The sequence below is a fragment of the Sinocyclocheilus rhinocerous genome, unplaced genomic scaffold, assembly GCF_001515625.1.
Source record: "Sinocyclocheilus rhinocerous isolate Xijiao unplaced genomic scaffold, SAMN03320098_v1.1 scaffold397, whole genome shotgun sequence".
Classification (NCBI taxonomy): domain Eukaryota; kingdom Metazoa; phylum Chordata; class Actinopteri; order Cypriniformes; family Cyprinidae; genus Sinocyclocheilus; species Sinocyclocheilus rhinocerous.
In genome coordinates, this window is record NW_015663491.1 from 309759 (window position 1) to 320710 (window position 10952).

Consider the following 10952-nt stretch of genomic DNA (forward strand, 5'->3'; position numbering starts at 1 on the left):
ACAGACAGACAGAGATAGATAGATAGATAGATAGATATCCAGACAGATAGATAGATAGACAGACAGACAGATATCCAGACAGACAGACAGACATATAGACAGATAGATAGATAGATAGATAGATAGATAGATAGATAACCAGACAGACAGACAGATAGATAGATAGATAGATAGATGGATAGATGGATAGATAGATAACCAGACAGATAGACAGACAGACAGACAGACAGATAGATAGATAGATAGATAGATAGATAGATAGATAGATAGATAGATAGAAAAAACAGACAAATAGATATATGGAATGACAGACAAAAAGACAGACAGATAGACACACACACACACACAATTTCAAGAATGTATTAAGTTTCAGAAATGTTTACATATGTACACATGCTAAGTTGTAAGCCACTAGAAATAAAATTCTGTTGAATTAGATCATATTAGAATTGTTAAACTATTCAAAGTTTTTCGAGTTCATTGACCTTAATCAATAATTCTGCAATATAATAAGGCTTTAAATCAATCAGTTCGATAAACCTAGAGACTCCAGCCGGTGAGAGGTTTACCTGCTGAGTGTGTTTGCTCCAGTGTTGTGTTCCGACACTGTGCGCTGCAGTCTCACTGGAACCTGATAAATAGCTGCTGAAGCTTTAAAAGCACGAAAGGAAAACATGAAAATACAAAGTTTCCAAAATCCCTCACGCATGGTCCGACGTCTAACAGCTCTTCCCATATTCCCTGTGCTTTATCTGATGTTATCCTGCTCAGACGAGTTGTTTTTCAACGCCTGAGTGAGTGAGTTATTGAGAGACCTGACGGGTGAGGAGTGACAGTCACTGACTAGAGTAAAATACAATCCCCTCTTCTGGAGTAAAACACTGGCTATGTCTCATAACCTGTTTGGCTGCCTATCTAGTACCTACTACATCATAGTCAGCATTGCCAAAAATGCTGCAGGCATCTAGGTACTGTGTAATCTATATGCCCAAATCAATACAGGGAGTTCTAAAATACAACCAGAAGGGAAAATATGTATTTAGTTGATAACAGATATTTCAAACATACAATGATGATACGTGAGGACATATTAATATATATATTAAAAAAATAAAAAAATAAAAAAGAGCGAAAGTAATAACTATTTTTTTATGAAAATGGTGTTTCAGCGCCACATGCCGGTCAAACGTTGGGTAACACCACAGATACTGAATCTCCGTTTGGATAATATTTTAGAAATATTATTACAATTTAAAGCAACAGTTTTCTATTTGAATATATTTTAAAGTGTAATTTGATGTGATGTAATGCTGAATTTTTCAGCAGTCATTATTCCAGTCTTCACAGTGTCACATGATCCTTCAGAAATCCTCAAGAAACATTTCTTATTACCAAGGTTGTTCTGCTTAATATTTTTATAGAAACCTTAAAACATTTTTTATAGGATTTTCTGATTAATAAAAAGGGGGGGGCAGCATTCATTTCAAATATCTTTTTTTTTTTACATTGTAAATGTCTCTTTTCATCATATTAATGCACCCTTGCTGAATAAAGGTATTAAATTCTTCACCAAGAAAACTTATTGAAACCCCACATTTTTGAACGGTAGCATACATTATTATTTTTAAAGAATAATGACAAAAATAAATCTTGAAAATGATCTTGAAATGTCTAAAATTGTAATGATATTTGCATCAAATAACAATACGACTGCTTCATCAACTTCAGTGTGCCCAATAGACCAGTGTGCAAAAAATAAAAGGTGGCATAAGAGACAGGCATTTTTAGGGGTGTGCTACAGAGACAAAAGAGTAAATGTTCAATTACTGCAACAAATGAGAGGAGGCACTACAGACCCTGAGACCAGAATCTACAAGCAGAAAATATAGATATTATATATAAGTGTAAACTTACTGAATTTGATTGAAGACACTCTTCATGTTGAGTCATTGTTTTTATTAAAAGGGAATGGTGTTGTCTAATGAGCTTATTTGTGCGTAAAGCGTGATGTGTTCAATTATATTTCAAATACCCTTATCATTTAACTCGTTATTTGTCTTTGTTTTGGAGGACATTTTCTTCAATAATGGCTAAGCCTTCAGTCAACATGAAATTAGTTTATGGCTTTCTTTTTTTAACAAGCATCACATTCTAATGACAATAAAATTAAACTAGTATCATTATAATAACTGTAACAGCAATTTCAACAAGAAGGGCTTTATAGTGATAGTACATTCATTCATTTTCACTGTAAACAGGAATGTCTAGTCAATAGTCTGGCTTTTTTTGGTTTTGGCCTATTAACGTTGAATTAATGCATCATTCATGTTATGTCAGAATTGGTGTAGGAGATAACAATTCAGAGATTCTACTATGAGATCTTCAAAAATCCTGACATGACCTGAATGGAAGCATATTGTGGGAGATATGAAGGGAAAGCAAAGGTTTGTAAATCTAAAATGTTGCAAAGCGATCCCATGCGATAATAAATATAGTGCTTTTTTGATGTCTGGTCCATAATTGTGTCTTTTGCAGCAGTTCTAGGAAGGTCAGTGATCAGTCTGACTGATTATCAATGCCCAGTGTACAGTGTGTGTGTGTGTGTGTGTGTGTGTTAGCTAAGAGGGGCTGCCTGGATGACCGAGACCTGCTCGGTACAGATTCTTTTCAGTGGTGGGGCTCCACAACTGTCCTCATCCTCCTGTACTCAGAGAAAAAGGAACAATTCATTATTAATTAGTTATTAATTTCATTAGTACAAAAGGTTTAATATAATATAACAAATAAATACTACAAAATATTTTATAAATACAAAATATAGTAAAATAAATAGCAAAACATTTTCAAAAAACATGAATTATATATTTTAAATATTATATATAGGTATTTATGTATTTTTTATGTTTCTGATATACAGCACTACAAAAAATTAAAAATTAAAAATAACATGAATTTAAAAGAAAGCAAGGTTCACAGCCTAAGGCAGAGGAACTGTCCCAGCATTCATGCTTTATTATGTAGAACCTCTGACTAGTTTTGTACCTGAGCAGTGAGGGGTAAAAGATCTTCTTTGATCAGTGTTGGCGGCTCATCTGCAATCTCACTTGACTGCAGCAGTGGCTCTAGGAAAAAAAAAGTTATCATTTTTAAAAGTGGGTCAACTGACTGAACGATTTCAGTGAACTTCTGTGAAATGTGTAGTTTTGGAGATAAGAGCATAATGTATTTGTTCAGATCACAATCACAATGACACAAAGAGGGCAAACAATCTCAGGTTAATATGACTAAATATTTAAGCAAAATTCATAAAATTACAAGCTTTATAAAACACTGGATATACCTTTGGAAATGTGTAATTTAATTATAAATAATAAAATAATACATAATTAATAAATAATACAAATCATTAGTAATATAATATAATATAATATAATATAAATGATAAATAAAAATAATTAGTTAATATATTTATATAATAAAATATAATGAATCCCTCAACTCAGAGGTTAACAATAAAATATCATAAAAATGCAAAATATTAAATATATATATAATATTACATAATAAATTACATTAATGAATCTTTCAGCTCTGAGATTAACATTAAACTCTCACAAACTCTTAAAAAATAAGTCTCACCTTCCATGATTTCTTGGCCGAGGGTGGGCGGCTGTGGGTCATCTGTACGGTAGTCTAGACTCTGAGGTGCAGGGCTGACCGGCTCACTGAGCTGTGGACTGGAGTTATTGCTGCTGTCTGCAGCTGCTTTATGCAGGTAGGAGTCTGACAGAGAACTTAGGTTGCTGTTCTCATCTGAGAAGGCAGGAGGCAACCAAGAGAAGATTAGAATTTGACATGAAAGAAGGAAAACAATACAATTCTGGCAGAATTTTAATTTCTGGGTGAACTATGCCTTTGAAATGCAAATGTTTACCTTGAAAATCTAACAGTACAGAAGAGTTATCAGATGACTCCTCTGTGGGAAAATTTTTCCGTTGGATCTCTCCACCCACAGACACTTTGCTCTTGTCCTTCTAAAAGACATCAGGTTATAGATACAGTAAATATAGTGAAGGAGTTTGGAAAATCCTTTACTTTACAGAAGTTGATCTAATGTATAAAATGAACTCTCAAACAATTAAAACCAAGAGAAATCATCATCTCAGATTTGTCATACCTCCTTTGTGTCCACTACAGGAACCCATTTAAATATTCTTAATGATGTATCTCCAACTGTGACCCATTTCTTCTCCCTGAAATAGAGGAATTGTGTAACAGGCTTCCCATATACATGACTTGAAAGCTCTATCAAGTTTCCATGTTAAAAATGCAACCATGCAGAAAAAAGCACTTATCAAGTTTCCATTTGGAGAAAGTTTAAAGGCTCCTCTAAGAGCTGCTTTTTCGGGACATGTGGGATTACAAAGTCCATTTGTTGATGAGTTGAACCCTATCCAATATCCCCATTTATTTCAATCACAAAAGTGCTTGGTTTTTGCTGGGCTAAACCCTGAGTGAATGTGCTTGGATTACTCTTGCACAGTAATTGAATAATATACTTACTAAACTATTAAAAAAAAGAAGTTTTTTTTTTTTTTAAGGTTACGGACAGTCCTAAATACGCTTCTTCAGAACATGAAGAAACCTTTTAAAAGTCCTCTCTAGATCCGCCTCTTTTTGCCACTTGTCCCATGAGAAAACAAAGACAAGCGCGCTGCCATTGGCTGTCTCTTGTGTCAATCAAACGGCATCCTCTTATAAAACTCCTCCTCCTTTCCGACTGAAGTTTCTCTTTTGAAAAACATTTCTCTCTTTCAAAGTATTGTGACGCCGCCCGTCATACTCACCATCTCCGTACTCTCTCGATAGCCGCCATCACTTTCTTAATGTCATCTTTAGCGCGGCTTCGGGTCTCCGCGCGGACCGAGCGACCCGACATTTCTGAATTTTATCAGTACTCGTACTGGAATCGTGTCGGTATCGCAGTCTGGCTTCGCTAATCTCGCATCGCGAGAACTCACGACTCCACTTTCCAGAGCTTCTTGACAGGTCCCACCTACTTATTGAGGGCACAGGTGGCTGCTGTGGTTTCGTTTGTTAAATTTATAGCAACTTTATTATAAGATTAAAAAGCCGCTAGTCATATATGTCACTCAACGACCGATGGCCCAAACCCATCTTGTAAAATTTTTACTTATTTATAATCAAAACTCTTTAATATAACTCAAAAAGGTCATAGTTCATTTCAAACTAAAAGTCTTCTGGGTCTGTTCTTATTTATTTTTAGATGAATTAAGATGGGATGAGATAAGATATTATTCTTAATATTTATTAAGAATAAATATGTGTTGTGTGATTATTCAAGTTAATGTTAAATATTATTTACGTTAATCAAGCTTAAGGCCAGCAATGTATAAGATAAAATGTAATAAAACAAAAAAGCAAATATGAGCGTTTTTGACATTTAGATTTAAAAAAAGTTAATAAACATATATATTTTAATTGTTTATATACTTTGTATACTTTTAATTATTTCAAAATAGCTGATAGCACTTCCTTAAAGGTTCTTTGATGATAAAATATTCCCAGTTCAATATGCACACAACTGTAAGTAGACATAATTATAAAAAGTCAAATATAATGAAGTGCAAAGGCAAAACACAGTGACTAAACATTTGTAAAATTTAGTTATCAGATTATGATCTGTCTTTTGTCAGGCAGGTTTGGCTCAGTTATGCTCATTTAGAGAAATAATGAATAATGAAAACAATCAACAGAAAATTATATATATATATATATATATGTGTGTGTGTGTGTGTGTAAATAAAAGGGTGTTTCCATTTCAGTATGACTGTATTTTGCCTTTGTAGGACATATTTCCCCTTAAAAGTGTAAATGTCACCTTAAAAGCCACAAAGAGATGGCAGTAGAAAAATCAGTGAAAGAGGAACAAAAGTAATTGACAAACACTTAAAAACACCCAATTTATTCAATAAAATCAGCATGCTCAGGGCTCTACGCTTATTTTTCTTTTTAGGAGCACTTGTGCTCCTAACTTAAAAAATTTAGGAGCACAGTCAAAAATTTAGGAGCACCTTCTAATCAATAATCAAAAATTTGCTTTCCCATTACGAGGTGATATTTGACTCAAAGTGATTTACAGTGGAATTTTGTTTTTACCTTTGTAATGGCATTTTTCTAACTTTATTAAAAGTGTCATCTTTTATGTCCAATTTTTAAAAAATTATATTTTATAAGCTTTTTAAAAATTCGAATTAAAACCACATAATAAGAACAAGTAGAATAAGAAGAATAAGTTACTAATCAAATGAAATCAGTATTAAAATTAATTTGTACAGAGGTGGATGTTTTCATAGTCGCACGCAGTAGTTTTCAGTCGCAAATGCGACTGAAATTGTCGCACTGTAGAGCCCTGATGCTAAAGCAACTTAATACTGAAACCAAAAACAGACTAAATTTCCAGTGAAAACAAATCAGCTTTTAGTTCTTTGTTGCATTCAGCACTGTGCCCAGAGCATTCTGGGCATCTGTTATCTGCTGCTGGAGTCTCTGTCGCACTCCATCATTTGAGGCTTTCTTCAGCATGGTCTGCATGTCCTGGATGGCAGCACGGTAACCAGTTACATTGTGAAAGACGCGAATGGCACGGTCCCCACTACTCACTAGGAAACGATTGTTGATGTCAAACTTAAGGTCGGTTATCTCTTTGCTGTGAACACCGTGAAACTCCTCCTCTAGTTCACCAGTGCTGGCACTGTACATGGCTAGATCACAACCGTTTGATATGGCTACTACACGACCGTCGGGAGACAGGGCAATGCGGCTCCCCTCTGACACCTGACATGGCACGGTCTGGAGCAAATATGGGTCCTGCTTTTTCTTATACTCCACATCAGTGTCCCACAGCTTCCACGTGCCGTCTTTGGAAACCGTCACCATTCTGTAAATGGAAGTGACTGAAATGTTATTAAATATAGCTACATCTAAATTTAATGGAAAGTTCAAATAAGGTTTCTGCACTGTTCAGACTCAAGTAAATATTAACACATCTTAATCACGTCATTAAATCTCTGTTCACTAATTAATAACTGTTGCTTTTGTTAACTAAAACAAATAAAATTGTTTTGTTAATTCAAAAAGATGAAATAAAATATAAATATAAGACGAAAATCTTACAAATCTGACTGAAACAAGTTTTTATTTTAATTTGAAGTACTTAAATTACAGAAAAAACTGACAAAAAATAAAAAAAGACTAAAATTAAAATAAAATCCAATTCAAAATATTTAAGATCATTCAAAACATTAATACATGCTATAATAGTATTACTATATTATATATTAATTGATATGACTTAGTTATGTATTTATGATTTTATTTATATAAATATATTTATATTATTATATATTTTGCTCAATGGTAAAAGATGAGATGATCTTGCCTCCGAGAGTCATTGGAGAAATCAAAGGAGTAAACCCCAGCCGAGTGTCCCTTAAGGTCAAATGCACGGGCGACCTCTTTGAACTCCCCTGATTTAGCAAAGCAAACCTCCCACACCTTCACATCAGGGGTAAAACCACAGGAAGCAACAAACCTTATGAGAAGGAAAAAAATAGAGGTTTTCAATCCGTTTCATTTATATCTGCATTACGACCATATTCTTTATTACCACTGATGCGGCACATTAATCTTTTTATGACTCTGTCACTCTTTGTGTTGCAAAGAGGGTTTCATCAAAGAAAGGACATTAAAGGGTTAGTTCACCCAAAAATGAAAATTAGCTTGTGTTTTACTTACCCTCGAAGCATCCTAGGTGTATATGACTTTCTTCTTTCAGACAAATCCAGTCAGAGTTATATTAAAAATTGTCTTTGATCTTGACTAGCATATCTCAGAGGCGCACACGCTGTGCATACGTCATATGCCTTCCGCCGGAACGAATCCGCGTATGATAGATAACGGAAGTGAGAGAAAAATAACACGTTTAACTACATTAAAAATGTCAATTCAGACTGTTTTTACTGCAAAAACATTTCACTAACATTATAAGTGTATATATCAGCAGGAAATGAAAAATATATGATATGAGCCCTTTAAAGACTAGAGGTTTAAAAAAAAAAAAACCTTCCACACGGTGACACAGCAACATGCGAGTTGGTCATCTGATTCGTGTTGATAGTAGCTAAAACCTCTCCCTTCAGATCCCAGATCACAATGGTGGTGTCAACAGAGGCAGACATTATAAATTTGCCTGAAAACAGAATATACAATTACTATTTAAGTCTTACGTAAGCTTGCTTAGCCTATGTTCATCCCATTTAGTTTAGCTGCATTTAATTACTGGAGTCCACCGACCTGTCTCTGCAATTCCGATGTTGATTGCGACCCCCTTGTGTTTCTGAGGGAAATCCTCTGAGGCAGCTTTGAAACTGAATGTCCCATCATCCTTTTTAATCATCTTATAGATGTGAATGGTCTCTCCATTAGCCAGCCAAGTGATAAACGCTCTAGGGACGAACACAAACCAGTCAGCAGCAAGAACAGTTACAGAAAACTGTTAGATTTAACCTAATTGAACTGCGTGTTATTAATGAAGCCGAACATACCGAGAGTCTGGGCTGAAGCGGACGAGTGTGGCATGGTCAAACTCAACGTTGGCCCGCAAGCACTTGTGATCTCGATCCAGGAAGTCTTTAGTGCTCCAGATCCTGATGGTACGATCATCCGAGCAAGACGCAAGGTATTTGCCATTGCTACTAAAATCCAGACAGGTGACATTACCACTGTGATTCTAGAAAGGAGAAATGAAATGCACAGAAATATCAATATATAAGACTTTGACATGCACCTAAAGACAACATTTTGAAATCTTGATATTTGAAATAGGATTATATGAGTAAACAATTATAATTATAACTATTATGAAGCAGGGGCTCAAGGTTTGTATAAATGTGTTTTTTAAAATGTAATTTTCAGCAGCCATTACTTCAGCCTTTAATGTAACTATATCTTCAGAAATCATTCTAACATGCTGCTCATTTTTTTATTATTATCAACGTTGAAAACAGTTTTATAGAAAACATTATAAATGTCTTTACTGTAACAAGCCTTGACAGTAAATGTGTTTATTATATCTGAGGAATCACCTTTAAAGAGGAAGCCAGTAGCTTGTGTGTGAATGTGTGCTGCTGCGGTTTCTCCTTACGGGGGCGCTGTTGATGCTTCTGCTTTTTGGAAGAAGCTTTCGCTGCATTTTCCTCCACTGAAACATTATCCAGCAGATTTATTGTGGAGACATATGACATAAAAATAAACTACTTTAAAACATAAACATTAACTAATTTAAAATACCGTTAGGTCAGTGACAAGAAATCAACTTCAAGTTGCTGGCAGGTGTGAGAGAGACACGCTTACCCGGTGCACTGGTGTCTTTCTTCTGTTCGTTCTGCTCAGATAATTCGCCTTTCTGTCTGCCAACAGCCACGGCCACTAACACAACCAGCGCACCTATCAGTAGTGATAGTGCAAAGATCGCAGCAAACTCCATCTTGGCGAGATCTGTGCCACGTTTTCACTCCTGACACAAGCAAGCAGACTCAGAGCCTGGCTGTGAAGCTGCAGATCTGTCTTTCTCTCTTTTCTGTAACTCGAGTCGCATTTAGTTCCACTTCACTGCAGTGACTCGCTGGCAGCTTGACTGCTGCTACACATAACCGTGATCTTCTCTGACTATCCTTGTGCATCAAACTTCTCAGTCGTTACGCGACAGTCCCCTGTATTTGTTTTGAAAATTGCAGAATTTGTTATATAAATTACGTGTATGTAATGAAATCTCAAAACAGGGCTGTTTTCTCATAGAATTAATTATATTGTACGGAATCTAGTGACAAACGTCTACTAACCACCGCGCAGCCGCGAGATTCTCTCCTTCTTCTTCTTCTTCTTCTTCTTTTAGGATTTAATGGCGGTTGGCATCCTTCGTTGTGGAGTGAATGACTTTGGTAAAGTTCGCGCTATTAGCGCCACTAGCGGTGTGGAGTCTCAGCAGAGCATAACTTTAGACCGACGTTAAAGGGGTCATATGATGTTGCTAAAAAGAACATTATTTTGTGTATTTGGTGTGCTTGTAACACTCCAAAGAGAAAGGAAAAATTGAAATCGCATCATATGACCCCTTTAAATTCTCTGTTTTTTTTTTATTTGGATCGTGGATAATTAAAGTGGAAGTTTTTAACAACTAGATAATCAGGTTAAAATATGTACAGGCTCGCACTGACACCACATGTTTGTGAAAAACTGGATGATCATGTTGCCCAGCACTCAATTGAATTAGTGGCCTGGCCTGGATAAAATGAAGGACATATTAACAAATATTTCTTCATTCATACATTTTCTTACTTTTATTTTTATTTTTTTAATCCTAAAAACTTTTTCAGGTTGCTTTCTATATTTATTGCATTTTACTTAAGGTGCTGCGTTATTCAGTTCTATTTGCATAATATCCTCTGTCAAATGCACACATATAGATAAATAATATATAAAAAATATTATTCACAACAAATTCAAAGATTTGTTAGCTTTAAAGTACATGAGATTGTATTTAAAACCATTTATTTATTATGTGATTTCGGATGGAAACCAAATATTGGGGAAAAAAATAGATTTTATCCATCAGGAATACTAGATTTTTAAATTTAATAGTATTGATTAATATGAATTTTATATAACAAATTTCCTTTATTTTTTTGTTTGTTTTGGGGGTGTAAAATTAATTTACATTAATATATAAACTACACACTTCATATATATATATATATATATATACAATAGTCAACATTTGAAGTGGATCAAAAATGTTCATTAAAGTTGTCCTAAGATAAGAACGCATTTTGGTTTTAGGACAACTTTGATGAAAGGTTTTGATCCACTTC

The 10952-nt window shown here is 34.7% G+C and overlaps 3 protein-coding genes across 4 annotated transcripts in view; all 3 read right to left on the reverse strand.

The window, feature by feature from the left end:
• LOC107728832 (collagen alpha-1(XXVI) chain-like) overlaps nucleotides 1-899 on the reverse strand; it is an 18182-nt gene extending 17283 nt beyond the window's left edge. The window contains exon 1 of the mRNA XM_016539106.1: nucleotides 570-899. Coding sequence (XP_016394592.1) covers nucleotides 570-736 — 167 coding nt within the window. The 5' untranslated portion in view covers nucleotides 737-899. The remainder of the gene's footprint in view (nucleotides 1-569) is intronic.
• A 1633-nt stretch (nucleotides 900-2532) lies between these two features.
• On the reverse strand, nucleotides 2533-5045 carry LOC107728825 (B-cell CLL/lymphoma 7 protein family member B-A). Its single transcript, XM_016539097.1, has 6 exons — nucleotides 4848-5045; nucleotides 4178-4253; nucleotides 3935-4034; nucleotides 3640-3813; nucleotides 3043-3122; nucleotides 2533-2701 (listed from the first exon to the last, which is right to left on the reverse strand). The coding sequence occupies exons 1-6, from the start codon at nucleotides 4937-4939 to the stop codon at nucleotides 2615-2617; spliced, it is 609 nt and encodes a 202-aa protein (XP_016394583.1). The 5' UTR covers nucleotides 4940-5045; the 3' UTR covers nucleotides 2533-2614.
• A 1338-nt stretch (nucleotides 5046-6383) lies between these two features.
• On the reverse strand, nucleotides 6384-9994 carry LOC107728824 (transducin beta-like protein 2). Of its 2 annotated transcripts, XM_016539096.1 has the most exons (8): nucleotides 9924-9994; nucleotides 9436-9794; nucleotides 9168-9283; nucleotides 8628-8812; nucleotides 8377-8528; nucleotides 8146-8272; nucleotides 7463-7615; nucleotides 6384-6961 (listed from the first exon to the last, which is right to left on the reverse strand). In XM_016539096.1, exons 2-8 carry the CDS (start codon nucleotides 9566-9568, stop codon nucleotides 6502-6504), a joined length of 1326 nt encoding a protein of 441 aa, XP_016394582.1. In that variant the 5' UTR covers nucleotides 9569-9794; nucleotides 9924-9994; the 3' UTR covers nucleotides 6384-6501. The 2 variants fall into 2 exon arrangements, with proteins under 2 accessions (XP_016394582.1, XP_016394581.1); XM_016539095.1 differs by having other exon boundaries at nucleotides 9436-9963.
• Nucleotides 9995-10952: the final 958 nt, after the last annotated feature.

What these genes read in the sequence shown, in the direction of transcription:
- LOC107728825 (XM_016539097.1), bottom strand. Translation starts at nt 4,939, where the DNA reads ATGTCGGGTCGCTCGGTCCGCGCGGAGACCCGAAGCCGCGCTAAAGAT. An exon ending in ATCGAGAGAGTACGGAGATG is followed by an intron (nt 4,254 to 4,847) that starts GTGAGTATGACG and finishes CCTCTATTTCAG; the next exon opens with GGAGAAGAAATGGGTCACAG. An exon ending in CTGTAGTGGACACAAAGGAG is followed by an intron (nt 4,035 to 4,177) that starts GTATGACAAATC and finishes GATGTCTTTTAG; the next exon opens with AAGGACAAGAGCAAAGTGTC.
- LOC107728824 (XM_016539096.1), bottom strand. Translation starts at nt 9,568, where the DNA reads ATGGAGTTTGCTGCGATCTTTGCACTATCACTACTGATAGGTGCGCTG. An exon ending in TACTGGCTTCCTCTTTAAAG is followed by an intron (nt 8,813 to 9,167) that starts GTGATTCCTCAG and finishes TCTCCTTTCTAG; the next exon opens with AATCACAGTGGTAATGTCAC. An exon ending in GCTGTGTCACCGTGTGGAAG is followed by an intron (nt 7,616 to 8,145) that starts GTTTTTTTTTTT and finishes CCTTCTCATAAG; the next exon opens with GTTTGTTGCTTCCTGTGGTT.